Here is an 18,377-nt window from a genome sequence, read left to right as displayed (position 1 = left end):
ATCCTCGTCAAAGACTTCGATGTGAATATGTCCTAGTATCTTTGTACTTTTCCCATAAATCTTGAATAAGTTATAGGCCCTTAGGGATAGAGAATCTTTAGTTATGTTAAAAATTAAATTACACTTTGATATTAAAAAATGTTTATGAAACCAAGGCTAACATTAAAATAGGAAATGAAACTAAACTTTTAAATTGTAAAAGTCAAGAAGGATGATTTAAGAAGCAAAATTTTCAGCTGCATAAGAAATAAAGCTACCACAGCACAAATAAATGAATATCCTGGGTTCTATACAAAAAATATTGTTTTGCAGCCATTTAATTACTTTATTTCCTAAAATCATCTATAATACAAACTTTTAACTGCTCCTAACAATAAGAACCGATTTGTTGGTTATTCAATACAATATTTTTATAAATAATTAATTTTAAGAGTTGATTATTGCCATGAGTTCGAATTCAAAACTACATGGTTGTATGTACTATAGGAATCATGCATCCACTAAGGTAGTAAATTAAACGATACTTAATTTTATTCTAGAATCATTTCTGTTCCAGCCTTCTTTCTGCACAGAACATTGGTTATTCATTTCAAATTTGAAGACTAAATTAACTTATGGAAATTGTATTACTCCCTTTTTGTGTGGAACAAGCTGGTCTAGTGGTTAATAGCACGGGACTTCGGTTCCAGAGGTCCTGGGTTCAAATCCCGCCAAATCACCAATGGATTTTATTTATGTGATAGTGCCGCAACCCCCAGGTCTATCCTGAAGTAATGTGAAAAACAATTCCGGGCTCGTGCCTAGCGTCCTAGGACAAAACAAATTACATCCTTCAGTAGCGAATCAGCGAATGTTCAAGTTGTTACGTTCATAGTAATTGTATACATGATGGAATCTATTGCGTCCTCACTCTAGTTTATGATTTAAAATCAAATATCATCGAACGCTACATCCAAACACGAGTTTGATTAACTCATTGTGAACTTGACTTGCATTCTCTTGCGTCAGTTTTTCCGAGGGAAAGTTATGAATCGAAAGTTTCTCCTGAGACCAGACCAGACGTCAAACTGTTTGTCATGTCCTCATCTCTCCTGTCAATAGCCTTCAGATCGGATCATCACTAAGGTTATTGGAAAGTGGAACTAAATCCAGCGAAACCGTAGCGTGAAATGGCCTTGGGACTGAGCAAAGTCACTGTCACTCAAAACAGAACAGTTATACAGGGTGAATAAAAAGTCAAGACCCCCCCCTTTAATATTTTCCCCATTCAATATACAGAGATATCCTTTTGGTGGTCGTGCAATCTTAGCAGGAAGTTTCATTTTATGATTTTGAAATTTTTAAGTGTTCCCCCAAAAGGGGGGATTTGGGGGGTAACTCAAATATTTTAAATGTAAACCCCCTTCAAGTGATACCTCATTTTGAAGTGTTTACAAAAACTTAAAGAATGGTGAAAACTAGAGGTCACTATCTCTTCTCTATCCAAAATGGTAGCCCGTCAAATTTTGTATAAAATCAATCGTAAAATTGGTTCGTAATGGTAATATTGGCCACCATTTTGGATAGAGAAGAGATAGCGAACTCTGGTTTTCACCATTCTTTAAGTTTATGTAAACACTTCAAAACAAAGTATCAAAAATGGGGGTTTACGTTCAAAATTTTTGAGTGTCCCCCCAAAAGGGGGGATTTGGGGGGCAACTAAAATTTTTTCAATGTAAACCCCCATCAAGTGACACCTCATTTTGAAGAGGTTACCTAGGATGTGTAAGTCCATAGTAAACATAGTGCCCAGCGATAATCAACCAATTTCATTACCAATAACTGCTAACGCTTCGAGGTGGTAGCTCACATTCCCTATTAACATTTAGGCATATTCTTATCTCAAAAATCTTTTCGGGCTCCGCCCCAGTGGCTCTGTAGTTCCCCATGTTAACCTTATGAGTATTAAAGACAATTAAACAATTTATTCAGCTGTTTCAACTAAAAAAGTTGGTTCTATGATATACAAAAGCATTAAAAAGTTATAAGATTTACCAACAGGTTGCAGCACTATAATTTTTTTTTGCATTTATGTAAACAGCTAATTTGAAACTAATCAGCAACAAAAAACTGTGATACGCAATGAGAACTGTCAAAGTAGGATTGTTTACAGTTATGTTTATGTTTTTAATGTAATGAATAATTTGTGATCTTTTGTGCATTTGTAATAATTCATTTTTCTTTATTGTTTAGGTAAAGTGGTAGAACATTATGGCTATGGTAGATGTGTAATACCATTAGTATACCGTCAATTTAAAGAAGCAAATTGTATCACACTTTATCCTCCCCAATTGCAAACGTAAAACTTGAGTATTTTAAACCTATATGCCAACCCCGTGAAGGACGGGTACTCTGCTAGTATTAGTTTAAATGTGTTTAATTTGGTTTGAAATGTGTTCAATTTTCAATTTGACACAAATGTTCTGATTTGTGTCGATCATCTGCGTGAAAATTAAAGTAAAACTAATTGACAAAATCTGACCGAGCCGATGCTATAGTATTCCTCCGTTTTATGGAAATTATTGTTTTTAGAATTTCAACATCTTTAATGAAAACGGAATTTTAATCTGAAATGAGACGGACCTACCTAGGCATAGTTTCCAAAAGTTCAAGGCGATCAAATGAACAATATGGAGATGCATGAAGGACAAACAACCTGAATTTTTTTTTTAAATTATTTCCCTACTATTGCCATGTAAATCAACCAATAAAATAGTGCTCATAAATTTGTCCTAAAACAAACCCTTACAAGCATTTTGTGTTACGGTACATTAAGTACAAAACATAAAGACTTACTTTTAATTTTATATAATGCATTTTCAATTCATTTGCTTTGTTAATTGATAATATTGTTGACTTTGACTTTGGATACTTCAAGAGGCCTTTCTTATCCTAAAATTTATGATTGCTCATTTCCGTTTACGTTTAGGGATGCTCAAGTCGGCTAAATGTTTTGACTGTTATTTTACAATTATTTTTTGGAGTCCGTTTTACCCTTTGTCTGTAATATTAGAGAACACACAGTCGTTTATTTTTTTATTTTGTGTTAATAGTGTTATTTATTACAACATGAAATAACTAGTAGGCTAAAAATGAAAAAAACACCCACATATACAAAAACATAAACATATTTTACAGCAGATCCAAAAGTAAGAACCATCTCATGGCATACATTCCAAATTTATAGAGTATGAAACAACTGGATATGCACTATTTCGAGCAATGCAGATCCTAGCAGTAAATAAGAAAGGATTGTGAATTTACAAATGATAACGTCGAGACGATGAAACCCCAGATGAATATCTGGGGAACAAAAGAAGGCGGCACAAAACAAGATAATGGTTCGGCTACAGTTGATATAGCACTTGGCATTGTTGTAGCTGAAGATGATAGGATCTCCAACACAATGCTTTGTAATGTATGAATGCTTCTGGATAAATGATTATGTGCTTCTTGTGGTTCTGAGTTATTAAACACGTTTTAGCTTACATTAAATACACGAAGTGTATTGCATTACCATGTTACTATTTGATATCCCTTCTGTTTTAACAGCTCAATGCAATTGAATTGGGTATCTTGTCAAACGCATATGATGTACATGGGTAAGCCCTAGTAAAGTTCTCAATTTTTTACTTACTGTTGTTTTTTATTGTCTAATATGGGGTTGAAAATAGTTTTTCTTTTATACTAAACTCGCATTCAAGCGATATTGGTAATGCCACTGTGTTAAAGAAATGCCTATAGTGTTATAGTGAATTGTTAAAGATCAAAACTGTAACAGAATGTTTAAGTTAGCCAGAGTTCACTTCCAAAACTATTGTTGAACTTCTACAGCAAATAGCTCCTAAGATCAAGTCTATATTAAGAACATGAAGCGTTCGTAGAATTCTTTCGACATCTCAATATTGCCTAACAAATCTGTTTACGACTTGATTGGGACCGTTACATAACCCAAATCAAGACTTTTACACCTAAATTGTGTAAAAACAGATTTATTTTGGGGGTATTACACTTTGATGCAAAACTCTCAAGCTTCAAAACAAAAACCTGACGACCTTCATTCCACTTACAGAGAAAGCAGATGAGTCTTCCGCGTCCGTGTCTTCAGATTAACCTCTCGCCGCCGCGACACTAGAGAAACCATAAGCTTTCCCAACCACTACCGCTAGATTTCCCTCCAATATCGCCGTGAAATGGCGGGAGCAGTCAGCTGAGGCTGTGCAATTCGCGGGTAATGTCACACTGCCAGCTATTTGAAGATTTTAGTCGAAATTCCTACTGGCAGATTTCCCTCTAATATTTCAGGGAAATGGCGGGAGTGTTCATCTAAGGCTGAGCAATTCGCGGGTAATGTCACACTATCAGCTATTTGAAGATCTCAGTCGAAATACCTACTGGTAAATTCCCCTCTAATATTTCAGGGAAATGGTGAGAGTAGTCATCTGTGGCTGTGCAATTCGCGGGTAATTTCACACTGTCAGCTGTTCGTAGGGTTCAGCTAACATTCCTACATACAGATTCTCAAAGACTTAGACAAAATGGTGGAATCAGTCAGTTGAGGCTGAAATGTTGGCGGGGTAATACTAGCAGCAAAACTACTCAATGCCAGCTAAAGATGGATTTTCTCAAATCACGGCTACAATACGTTATTCACAGCAGATTTCCACACCCTTAATGGATATGACGGGAGTTATAGCTTAAAAACTAGAGTATCTTTTGAGGGTAGGCATACAGTATTAGCTGACTTTGTGCTACTAGCTAAATGATGATCTCATAATTAGACCATCTTTTCTACTGTTAGCAGATTTCTTTCCAATATCATCACAGTGAATATGGCTGGAAAATCGGCTGTCAGATGATTGGCTAATGTTGATCATATGGTTGTATAACTGGAAGGTAATGTAGCCAGTTGATGATGATCTCAGATAGCTGATACCATCCCTACCCCCCTTCTGGTAGATTTCCCTCGTCACCCTTTAACGTGGATATGGTGCGAGCAGTCAGCTGAGCTGTACAATTGGTGTGTAAATGTTAGGTTATGGATGATCTCAGATCTCTTATACTATCTCTACTATTAGCAGATTTCCCTCGAATGTCACCTCGATGCGTATGCAGGGTAAAGTCAGCTAATGCTGTACAATTGGCGGGAGATTATGATCGCAGCTGGATGATCTCACTTCTCTGATACCACCCCTACAATTAGCAGATATCCCTTGAACGTCACCTCGGTGGAAATGGCGGGAGCAGTCAGCTGAGCTGTACAATTGGCGGGTAAGCTGTCAGCTGATGGATGATCTCAGCTACTGTAATGACCGTCATCTCTGAGCTATTAGGCGCGCCTCTTTCAAGTATTCAGGACGTCAACAACAGGATGTAACCGAGTAAACGTCCCGACTTGTTTTACTCGAGTCACGTTGATTGGTAACATTGTTGCCCTGGTTTGTTGATTGGGCTAGACATACAAAAGTTGATTACTGAGGCCTTATTTCCGCAGTGCTAGACGTTTAAAATGTTCCCATAACATTGCTGAGAAAACGAAGTAGGTCTAAAGTTTTCATCGTATTGACAGTTATTAAAAACGTAAAGTAAATTTGGTAAAGTTAATTTGTGACATACAACTGAAGAATATACAGAAAATTAAACAGTTCTGATAGAAGGCGCAACTGTGTTGATTGAGAAATTTAAAGACCATTTCTAAAACCAATATTATGACAATATTATCTTTTGTTTTTATATTAAATCCAAGTGTTTAGTTTTAATGTTAATATCCAATAATTTTACGTGAAACCCCAATCAGAGGATCAGCAATATTAGAGCTAAGTTTTCAAAACAACAAGGAGAGCACTCTCATGAATATTCTGTTACTTTTGAACAGTTATTTCGTAAACAATTTATCAAAAATATCAAATTTATCGTGGGGGAGTAAACAAAGAAAGAGGACGAGACCAAAACAATGTAACCCTGTAACCCCAGATCTTCTGTCCACCCGTCAGTTCTACAAAGGATGGACACTCCTTGTATTGTAATATTGTAATCATCTTCTGGAACAATGGCTTCCCCTGACAGTCTGGCCGCACCTCCAAAACTAGGAGAATTACCACACATCAATTACTGTTCTACTTTCAGTTTTGGTTTATAAATCGAACTGGTCTTCAAGGAAACTAAGAGAATAACTACGATGTTTACATTTACGGTTTTGCACTCCTAAAATCTTATTTATTTTACACTACCTCACAGCTTATTTAAAACTGCAAAATATTATTTTGCGTTTGAATACTCTGCACACGGTTTTGACATTTATAATAGTAATGGCGTTCCATAATCGTTGGTTTTGCAAACTGTTTAATTCTTGCAAGCTTCAAAAGTCTTTCTTACAGTTTACTAGATGGTATCCCATCCCAGGCTGAAGAGGGCATAGTCCTAAAACAACCACAGTAGGTTTTCAGATCACTAGAATATCACAACGCGACTCGTTTACAAAACACTGACAGATAAATAAATACAAATATATTGTAAGAATGCTTACTCAGCCTTCCTACTCTTCAACGACCGCAAGTGTGTGTGTGTGTGTGTGTGTGTGTGTGTGTGTGCGTATGTAAGAGTGTGTCAGTGTTCCACGGTAACGGTGTTTTGTCCTTGAACCGTGTCTGACCCCTGACTCTGACTCACTGACTTGACCCTTGCTCTTGGTCTTGGATCCGTCAGTCTCCGCTGGAAGTATCTCTATGTGGAAGGTTTCTGTCTTATTTGTCCACTGAAACTACCCTAGGATTGATGGTTGATAACATGTCGTTTAAGGGTAGAAAAGAAGAATGATGGGAGAGTGAGAGTCTTCCTCTGGAACTTGCCATATATACAAAAACCATAGCAATATACAACATAATTATTTTCCACGTACGGTACCGACGATCACAGACAAACCTTTGGTCCTTGGTCTTATGTAATTTTTGTACGGAACCACATTATAATTCTCATCAATGTACATATGATACCTATTTCATCATAATTGTTTCATGTTTTGTGTTTTGTTTAGAAGAACATCAAAATTATTTGATTGATTCGTCTGATTTGCATATTCGTACTTCGACAGCCGTGTTGTCACTATGACTTTTGTAGCAAACATTGTAGGAAAGCGGACATTTTGGAGCTTTCAAATAACAGTATTGACTTCAATCCATGCACAAAATAATCTATCAATAGTGGCATTAGATTTTAAATCAAATATCCTTCAGTTTGAAAAAATTTTGCTCATTTCTCTTGATGGACGATTCCCCTAGAATAAATCCTTCTAAGGTACGGTACTTCCCAATGTAGTATAATTATGACGATGGTGAGCCATGCACGAATTGTGCATTTCAAAAGGGGCTTACAACCGTTGGCAATGTGACAATTAACATGAGACAATGTGCAAAACATCTTTTCCGGACAAACTTAAAGTTTGTTCATAATCCGAGGTCAAATTAAAATCTACCTTTTACTATAATTTGCCACCAATCACCAAAACCTTAAGGTCAGCAACTGGCATATTGAATGAACTATGTTCCCTGTACTAAGACTGTTTGGTTTGGTTTGGGCGTGTCAGATGTTGGCCAACGATCCGTCACCTAGAAACGTATAATTTGGACTGTCAGAAGTCCCTTTCGCTAACCCGCTGTCGCAAGGGTTAAAGAGAGGGAACGCTGAAAAGGAAATGTCAGTTTAACGTTTGTAACAGTTCTTCTTTGGGCTAGGCACTCACTAGGCAATTTCTTGTCGCACGCTTGGAAAAGGATGAATTGAACACATTCCGATTAGTCAATCATTTGACTAGAATACAGTTATGTTGCTTGGAAATATAGTTAAATGTTTAAATACAAACTCAAACTGACGAAAAGTATTATAAACACTTAAAGAGAAAGGAATGGAATGGAAGTAAGAGGTACGACACTTTGCCAAGAAGGGAAAGGAAAGGGAACAACAGAAATGGAACTAGACCGTTCTGCAAAGTAAATATGAATGGCCTTGAATCGTGCTGTAAGCAGTGTGCGTGGTTCATGCTTGTAGGTTAGTGTGTGATGGATACAGGGTGTCCACGAAAGGGTTTAGCTTAGACTTTTCATTTTATACTTTTATGCACCGAATGTTTTTTCAACCTTACACAGTTCAAGTGAGGTTTGAAAGTACTCGTATATTGTGAAAGTGTCAGCTTCCTGTCGTTTGCAGAAACAAAATGGTGGCATAATAAAAGTTTTACCGATTCCATTCCTTTATTAATTACTTTCTAAGCTAAAACCTAACTTGTTACTGGCTTGTGGTTTGACATTTTAATTTTTGGGCAGCTGTGTATGATTTCAAAGTATCTTATGCCACCAAAACATAACTTAACCTTCTACATGCAGTTTCTTTCAAACAATGACTTGTTTACCAAAAGGGTTGTGGGGAGGGATATGCTTCACTATTACTGTACAAGCCCACATGACCCATAGATCCATATGCTTCACATTTTCAATTTATTTGTATATTTGGTGCAAATAATTATAAGACAAATACAGTACATGTATTTAGGGAAAAAATGTTGATGATTTTAAGCTAATGTAACAGAAAATAAATATACTTTTCTTATAGACCTTGTGGGTTGATAGATCACCATTCACCAATGAAAAAAGTATACCTAAGTTACCATTTATTATTTGTAAGTAAGGAGAGACAGTATAGAGCAAAAATAAAATACAAATATTCACAACTCTCGATATTTCTTCATAATATGATGTATTTCCTGTGTTTTCTTCATGTGTGAGTGTAGGTATTAAAAATTCATGATCTTCTCTTTCAGAGTTCACATATGCTTTTAAACCTATATCCTTGCCTTCTTCAACAAACAATGGATAAGAAGAAACCTCTTACATTATGTATAGACTACGGATGAGGATGGGACCTGACTTAGGCGAAGATAAAAGGAATTTTCAAGCTTCTTTTGTAACTGGACTTAAAAGACCTCAGCCTAAATCCGACCAAGATCCTTGTAACTTCTCATTTTCTTATTTTACCTTAACTTTTAGGTCATAGGCATTTTCTTTGTCTGGTTAAGTTATTATTTTTTATAAAAAAATTGCTAAACGGGCAAAATCGATAACTGGTAATTCCATGTATTGCCTCTAACAACAATCTGTTCCGCTTGCCAAAACTCTGATGGGATCACTATAATACACTTTCTCTTTTCGTTCAAGAAAGGTTGTGGGGAGGGTTATTGCTTCTAAAAACGTTGATAACTGTCTTTGTTTGGCCATTATATGTTTTCATGGCTCAATCAGAATTCTTCATTTTAAGATCTGTTCAACAATAAGTGGTCACAATCCAACGTATTAAACCAATCAATTCAACAAAAAAGTTGTTTTTTTTATCAAAACGAACAAATGTTCTATTTTCGAAACCTAACCTACATGATAAATTATGTAAAGTTTCAACAAATTCAGTACATAAACGGCCAAGTAATATAAAATATATAACGACTAAACCCATTTGTGGGACACCCTGTGTCTATTGCATGCTACTGCCAATAGATAAAATAAAGGGAACAGTGAAAATGAAACTAGAGCGTTCTGCAGAGTAAATCTAAATGACCTTGAGTTGTGCACAGTGCGTGATTCATTCACGTTTGCTAAGTGTGTGTTGTGAATGCATGGACCAAAGCCTGGACTGCTGATGGAGTGCTAACGTCAATAGAGCAAAGAAAGTATTGTTCTGGAACGAAAAGAGAAAGTGTATTATATAGCTAGTAATCCCATCAGTGTCAGCAAGTGGAACAGATCGTTGATAGAGGCAATACATTAAATTACCGGATATTGATTTTTCCCTTAACAAATTGTTTAACAAAAATTAATAATTTAACGAGACATATCAAATGTCTATAACCTAAAACTTAAGGTAAAATAAAGTAAATAAGAAAGTACAAGGATCTTGGTTGGATTTAGACTGAGATAGTTTAAATCCAGTTACAAAAGAAGCTTGAAAATTCCTTTTAGCTTCACCTAAGTCAGGTCCAATCCATAGTCTATACATAATATAAGAGGTTTCTTCTTGTCCATTGTTTGTTGAAGAAGGTAAAGATATAGGTTTAAAAGCATATGTGAACACTGAAAGGGAAGATCATGCATTTTTAATAAATACACTCAGACAAGGCATGAAGAAAACACAGGAAATACATCATATAAAGAAATATCGAGGATTGTAAATATTTGAATTTCTTTTTTTGTTCTGTACTGTTTCTCCTTACACATTATAAATGGTACTTTCACTTTTTATCATATTTTTAACTGGTAAATTTTAATTTATTAGCGTCATTTGTACAATGGTCTATCAAGGAATTAAATTTATTTTCCGTTAGATTATTAAATAGTACTAAAAATAATTAAACTTTTTATCCTAACTATGCATGTCTGTGTGTTATAATTGTGCTTACCAATAATATACAAATAAAATATGAATGATATGGATCTATAGTACCAGTATCAAGCATTTGGTAATAAAAAAACTATTGTGTACATTTTAATATGGTACATAATTACTATACATTATTATAATAAATTAATTTTTTTCTCTCTTTAGGGCATGCCATTTTGCAATAATGTGAAGAAAAATATTTGCATACAAAATTAAACTAAATAAACGGTATCAGCAAAACTGACTCGTACTTTCTCCCATTAGCTTGTCAAAAACCATGGGTAGTGGTGAGAGCAACAATAAGATTTTATAGGTAAAATAAAAAAAAAATTGCAATAACCTTTTAATTGTAATATTCTCGGCAATGGAGGTTGTACAATTTTCTTTAGAACTATTAAAAGGGCCATAAACAAACTAAATTGTTATCACAATTATTTTACCCGTTTTTGTGAAACTCTGATTCGTCCACTATTTTATGGGTTTTAGAGAAAATCACCATTAAAAATAAAGATTTCAAAAAAATCTTTAGACCCAGGATTAGTACTTACAGTTTATTCTTAAACACCTCACTCTTGCTATGTCAAATGATATTTTGAATGCCTTAGGGTTCCTATCTTGAAACATTTCAACCATTGTCTAATCAATTTTTTTCTTTTACATTTCTTTTTTTTAGATTTTATTCTTGCTAACCAAGAAGAATTGGAGATCTTAAATAATGTCAACCATTTCCTAGTTTTGTTCCTTTTTCTTTATTACCTCAAGATTTCTTTGTTGAATGATTTTAACTATTGTGTCATCTCGTTTCTTACACATTTCTTCCTCTAAGTCCTTACTTTTGCTACCCTATGTGGAAAGATTTTAACCATTGTCTAATCTAGTTTCTTTTCCCACAGACACATATCTTTCCCTGGAGCCTGGAGGAGAGCAGGTGTTCCGGGGCTTGTTCCGGGTGATCCAGGGGGACAGTTACATCCCCCCGCTGGCTGACCCCTCCACCCCGGAGTTCAAGAGAGCAGCAAGAGAGTACAGAGAGGGGTTGAACCTGGTCTACAGGAGGAGTCACTTTAGATATCCTTACTTGAAGAGTGAAGTCCTCGCCTTTGACGGGTCAGTATAGTTCCACCTGAAATGAAAAGTATAGTTAGATTTTTGTGTACTCAATACTAATGGAGTTTTTCGTATTCCAAAGGTTATGAGCAAGGTCCAATCATGTTTTCATATGAATGTATCATTTATCTTTGAATTAGTATTTTTTTATGGAGAATTTGGAGAACAGTGGAAACTAGCTAATAATGTTGTGCTTTTCTAGGTCAAAGTAATTTGTCATAAATTTGAATACTTTTTGAGGTTACAAATAAACAATCAGTAAAATTAAATGGTCGAACATGTCTATCTAGTCTAATATTGACCAAATGAGTTTTATAACCAAGTTGTCCATAAATTACTAAGATATCTGATAAAGGGGTTTGGATCAGCATTCCTGATGGTTTCCCCAAAATCTTTGACTTTTGTCTTATCTTACACAATATTTATGATGTGAAAGGCTTTGACACCACAATACCTGAAATCACGAGACAAGATTTAGAAAAATTACATCTTGTACTATGCCACCTTGGTGCGGAGTTGACTTAAGTTTTGAGTGTTTAATGAACAAAATATAAGTTATCATAATGTATCTTTCTTTTTTTGTTTTTTACCAACATATCATATAGTTCTACAGTCATTCCATTTTAAAGCTCAATGATCAAGGACCGATGAGTCCAGTTTCAAACTAACTAAAAACCATGTAGAAAGTGAAAATTTCACAATTTCATTCTGTATGGTAAAAATATTGAATCACAGGATGGTGTATTTTATCCATAGTTTAAGCACTAAAAACCTTTGAAAACTTACACTACTGACTATTTATATTGATTTTCAGGGAAGACAATTCTGATCTCATAGTTCATTTCAACTTGTATTTCGACCCACGGAGGTACGAGATACCTGCAGAGGAGCTGAAGAACATCTTGGCGAGGCACAGTCAGAGTGTGTACCTTAACAACAGAACGTTGGACCTGAGCAGCATACACATATATGAGACCAGTCCAGGGGGACCTAGCAGTCAGAGTCCTAGCACACAGGTACAGCACACACTATTGGTCGTAAACACTTCCTACTAAATAATTAGTAGACTGGTGTAGGTGTAAATTGTCCAGTGCGGTGACGCTCACTGTTGTCGTCGAAAAATACGAGTTACTTATCAAAATATAAGTTCTTCGGAAAAACCAGAGTGGGAATGCCATTCCCACGTGTTCCTCTTCCACTACACCACTGTTAGTAGAAGATATATGAGACAATTGAAACTTGATTAGACAATTTAGAGTTAGAGTTCATCTTATTACGTTTAGGTGAGTGTGGACAAATCTTCAAGAAGAAACAAATAGAGAGGAAATCTGAACAATCTATTCTTTGTTTTATTATAATCCGTTCACAAAATGTAGGCGGATTTAGGGGAAGTTCCTCCACAATTTTTTTCTCTCAATGTATTTTGCAGCTGATTGAGGTTTTTGGCAAACCTCAGCTGTTGAGCTGTTGTTTAAAAAGATAGGATTTATTGTTCAAGTAAAGGAGATTTTTCCCTATAAAACGGCCTAAATTTTGTAAACGGAGTATAATTCAGTGAACCAAAACGTTATTATGTGACCAACTGTTCTGATGATTCTGTTGACACCAGGATATTTTAATAAACAGTAGCAAGATTTTTTTTTATTTTTATGTCCCACCTTCACATTCTAGGACGCTAGGTTTTAGCCCAAAACTGTTTTACACATTAAATTAGGCTAGTCCTAGAGGGTCTTGGCGTTATCACAAAGATAAAATCCATTGGTGATTGTTGGGATTTGAATCCCGGACCTCGTGCACTGAAGCCTCAAGCTCTACCACTTAGCTCTACCAGTAGCAAGATACTAAAACAGTATAATAAGTGTGTATTTTAGTCTGGAAAATCAACTGAAATCACCAACACTGACCAACTGGCTTATGGTATCAAGACTAAGACCATTCTATATTATAGATAAATATCTGCACTGGAACTAAAAACATTGACACTGTCAATTTCTCCAGGAAATCTTAATCAAGAACTTCTTATTCCTGACAAAATAGAAGAGTTTCTACCATTCCCTGATGGTCATAGACAATAGACAATAGACAATATTTCTTTATTTACACAATTCATAGAGAATAGTAATGCGTCAACAAATTTTTGATGGTTAACTTAAAACTATTTACAACATTGTACGGTTGAGGGGAAGATCCACTGGTGCTTTTTTTTCAGGAATTCAGCTTCTGTGTAGAATGGTCTCTCCTGTAGCCATGATGTCAATTTTTTCTTGAAGTGTGACAGTGGTAGTGTCTTGAGCTGCTCAGGTAGATGATAGATGAAGCTATTACCGTAGTTTAACATACTAAGACCATCGATCTCTATTATTATTACAATAGAGATCGATGACTAAGACTAGTATCCAATATTCAATGGTAAGACCTATTTACTTTTTTTATTTTGTGTTCCTAAGGACCAAAACAGTATTTATTTACATTCTATCGATGTAAAGCCCTATAGGTTTTCGTCTCTAATTCCTGATCACAATGCAATGTCTAGGTGACGACACAGCCCCCGCCAACAACCACTCCTGCCCCCCGCACCTGTTCCCCCCGTCAGCTGCCGTACTGTGCGGGGGTGACCAACAACATCACCACCTACCCCAACCTTGTGGGACATCAGAGCCTACAAGAGGTGATGGACGATGTCATAGCCTTCAGGTCAGAGACAAAACTCTTCTTTCACTCACTAATTACAAATTTTCGCAATTGTTTTGCCTTGAAATTGATGCCAAGATTTGCTCTTGTAAGATATGTCAGTGTCTTGACTGTGAAAGAAGTACTAACAATCAAGGGCAAATTATTGAACTACGGTACATCGACAATTCAATAGCAATAGTTTAACTTTCCATCAATAAAACATTCTTTAGTTATTAACAAATAACAAATAATGAAAATTATTATTTTCAACTTACTGTAAAGTATGATGACAAAAAGCAACTTACAGACAGAGTTGGCAGTATACTTAATTTGACTTTTATGTGTATTACTTTAAAAATTATGAAAATATTCTAAATTCTATGCTTAATGGAAATATTGCTTCACTTAAGTGCTTCTTTATGAAAAAGCTAGAGAAAATGTTATATTCCAAATAAAGCTTTAGGAACAGCTTCATCCTGATCCTAAAACCTTTACACCCTTGAAAAAGTGCTTCATTATGGGGAAAAATTAAATATCATGCTTGATTTATAAAAAAAAACTTGAAAAAGTGACTGATTCTAAAAATATGCTTAGTATAGTGGTACTAACTGAGATGCAGTTTCAAGAAAATCTTGAATAAATTTACTGTATTTTCCTTATGAAATTTCACTTATTTGCAGAGTAAAAATAGAACCATTCAATAACATTTTTTTTTTTTTTCGGAAATGCAAATGCTGGTCAAAACTATTATTTACAAAACATTTTTTTTCTTTGCACTAGCTTCTCGTTGCAATATCAAAGTACATATGGAAACTTTCATCTCCATGAGGCATGATTCACCTTTCTCCAATCTCTTCTGCCAGTATTGCACATAAGCACATTCCCACATCACGTGAAATGCCACTTCCATCATACTGCAATTGTGCAATCTATGTGCAAGCACTACATTTTACATAGCATTAGCAATTTTACGGTTATATGCCGTCAGACAGTTGATTTGATTAATCTATTACGTATTAATGTTGTTTCTCTGTACTACTTTTATATACTTCTTCGTTCATGTACGAAGAAAGTATTTAATTTTTTCAAAATTTTTAGTTTGTAGGAAGTAAGGCTTCCACTGTGGTCGCAATCACTAACATAGCAACTAGTGTATCTCCTAGTATTCCAACGCGGTCGTACCCAGAAGATCTAGTACTTAGTCTTATTTTTAGTTTGGGTTATTGTTAAGGCTCATAGCTGAATATTAATGTATCCAAACAAAGATTGTAGCAAGCACAATGATGCTTCTACCATCGTAGCTAGTATTGATAGCAAACAAAATCATGACAGCAAGTTGCAACTTGACCAATAACGTTCACCATAGGGATAGCGTTTATAAACAATTTGAATTATCATTATTATCATCAATTTAGATGGGGCAAGACCTTAGTGTATATTTCAACACAAATATGAGTGGATGATGAGTTTAAATTATTCCTAGCATAACATGTTGTCCTGCGTGTTTTCCCTGTTGACAAATAACAATGAAAATAGACATGAGGGGACTCAGGGTCCCAGCACGTCAACCGAAGCTTGTTGTGCATAAAAAACTAGACATATGTAAATACAATAGTCTATCTATGAATTGTCAATTTATTGATGTTAATAAATTAATGTAATTGTTGAAAGATTTCACTCCCCCAAATTCTTGGTATCACCGTAAAATTGCTATATTCATTCTGAATGTGTTCTATACCGCTAATTTTAGTCAAAGATCAAACAACATCAGAGTACCACCTTTTCTTTAGAAATTTACTGATATTTAAATAAATTATTTTTTCTCCAGAGAGCTGGTGGATGCTGAGTGCTACAGACTTGCGTACCAGTTTGTCTGTCATGTTCTACAACCTCCCTGTCTACCTGCTGAAGAGAGAGGAAGACCAGCAGCAATGGTGGGTAGTGGGTGTCACTGGAAATTCAGATATAAGAGAGTTGTTTTTTAGGTAAGGGTCGTTTTTGCGTATAGCTCTGTGCATCATGTGTACACTGCAACAAGGCTTCTTACTGCTTACTAGCATCATTTGTGAACAGAATGGGTCCATTTGAAGCTCTGTAGCTGACATGTAGACTTTGTACGTTCTAAGCAGCCAAATTGTGGTGTATATGTATGTTATCAAAGATTACACATGCTACGCAAAAATTTTGTGTGGCATGTGTAATCTTTGATGTTATCTACGGAACTTTACACAAAAACAGACCTTACTTAAAAACAACCCTCTTAATTAAGATCTTCAGCTGATATTTTATACTGTAACTTAAAATATACAATAACATGAATCATATACAGTATTATCTAGCATTCAAACTGTCTTCATTTAAGGGTTGGTCTTTGTTCATATTATTTATAGTCTTAATAAAACATTTTCAGGAAGGCTGATTTGTGCATTAAGAAGTTAGCAGGAACACTGCATCAATAGATTTCTGTTGTTTTAATTATGTACTTCCTAAAATGCAAATTGACTGATAAAAAAAAATTGACTGATGAAAAATTGTTCTAACAGTATTCTATCAAAAGTTTATATTTTGTAAAAATAAAATGAATTCTGAATATGTTATCAAACCTACACCTTTTAATTTGAATACTGCAAGTTCTCAACTTTATATAAATCTGAATTTTCTTTTAGTTTGTTCTTCGGGTCAGGTTATATTGCAAGAGTGCATAGAAGAGGACTCAATGATTTTATCTTACTGTATTTTACAATCAATTTACAGTGTGCTTTTGTTTCTTGATTATAACATGAAACAAACATGACCATCCACCTCATAATAAATTGTTTTATTTGCTTATAATAATTTGGTTGGGTTGGGAAAAAAACAAAAACAAAGTATTAATCATCAAAACAGACCCTACATACATACCTAGAAGAAACAAACCTAAATATTATATTCAGCAGATCGTAGAATCTAAGGTTATTCTGATGTTGACAGATCCGGCCCTGTCGAGACTTCTGCCTAGACTTCTGGTCGGGCTGCGGACAGCGACTTCCTCTCAGGTTCCAGGATGCTCTTGACTGCTCCAAGTTTCCTTCCTTCAGCACTGTCGGAGAGATGTGTATTAGCAAACCTGGTAGGTGCAGACAATTTGTATTAATTAAAAGTGGTAATAACTAATAACCATATGTCTTGGCAAACGTAGAAATGGATATCAATTTCTAACAATGTCTCCAATTTATTTTTAACATACTTTGATGCTGCACAATTTTTTTCTGTAACTAATTATTACTCCTGGTATTCTACACTTTTCATCCCTTTCAGTCCAATCATAGGGCTCAATTATCTTAACAAGTTCCAAAATGAAATTTTACATTTAATTCACTTTGGTTTTTTTACATTACAAATTTATAAGTAAGTATGGTAAAAGATTGTGTCAGTTGGGATAGTGTATTGTGTTGGGAGTGATATCGGAAAAGGTCTCAACCACCACTAGAAAATTGTATTAAATTAATCCAACAGCAATTAGTTGTTGAGATGACTGTACAGAATAACAAAAGAGACAATGGTGTAGGAAGGGTTTCTGTGCAAATTCACATTTCATTTGCCACTCTAATTGACATGATCTACAATTAAACTATCTTGAAGAATAGGAAAAAGCTATACTATATTGAAAATTAACTGGCAGGTTGCAGAGAAAGTTTGGAGTTGAGGGAATTATCAGGACGACTGTGTGACGGTTGGCCAGACTGTGCAGATCTGTCCGATGAGTTGTTGTGTCCGTACTGTAGACCTGGTCACATACATTGTCCTGGCAGTGCTACTTGTATACCTGCCTACAAGAGATGCAATGGTCAACCCGACTGTCCCGACCACAGCGATGAAAAAGCTTGCTGTAAGTTTGTATTACAATACTATCTTTTGTCCATTTATGTGGATCAGCTGTATTCATTGTTGCGCACAAAGAGAACATAGCTCTTAGCATGCTCAGAACTCTCAAAACTTTATATAATCACACAATAGTGGTACATAATAGAGCTCTTTTTATCCTGCGTTAGTGATAGGGATTTTATATGACAGTTTACCTAAATAATTTAGAGAGTACATTGGTTTAACACTTTCCCTACTGCAATAGTACAAAATTTTTCATTCATATGGACCATCGA

The 18,377-nt window shown here is 35.2% G+C and overlaps 1 protein-coding gene across 2 annotated transcripts in view; it reads left to right on the top strand.

Annotated features, from left to right (window-relative positions):
* The window catches only part of LOC128990201 (atrial natriuretic peptide-converting enzyme), a 104,306-nt gene that overhangs the window by 74,200 nt on the left and 11,729 nt on the right, over window positions 1–18,377 (top strand). For both annotated transcript variants that reach the window (XM_054412500.1, XM_054412493.1), the window contains 6 exons: window positions 11,352–11,565; window positions 12,380–12,581; window positions 14,099–14,259; window positions 16,067–16,172; window positions 17,209–17,347; window positions 17,900–18,106. In XM_054412500.1, coding sequence (XP_054268475.1) covers window positions 11,352–11,565; window positions 12,380–12,581; window positions 14,099–14,259; window positions 16,067–16,172; window positions 17,209–17,347; window positions 17,900–18,106 — 1,029 coding nt within the window. The remainder of the gene's footprint in view (window positions 1–11,351; window positions 11,566–12,379; window positions 12,582–14,098; window positions 14,260–16,066; window positions 16,173–17,208; window positions 17,348–17,899; window positions 18,107–18,377) is intronic.

The sequence above is a fragment of the Macrosteles quadrilineatus genome, unplaced genomic scaffold, assembly GCF_028750875.1.
Source record: "Macrosteles quadrilineatus isolate MER2022 unplaced genomic scaffold, UCM_ALF_1.0 Scaffold_1__1_contigs__length_201487025, whole genome shotgun sequence".
NCBI lineage: Eukaryota > Metazoa > Arthropoda > Insecta > Hemiptera > Cicadellidae > Macrosteles > Macrosteles quadrilineatus.
The sequence above is the reverse complement of the archived record's forward strand: the minus strand, read 5'-3'. Positions and strand labels throughout refer to the sequence as shown.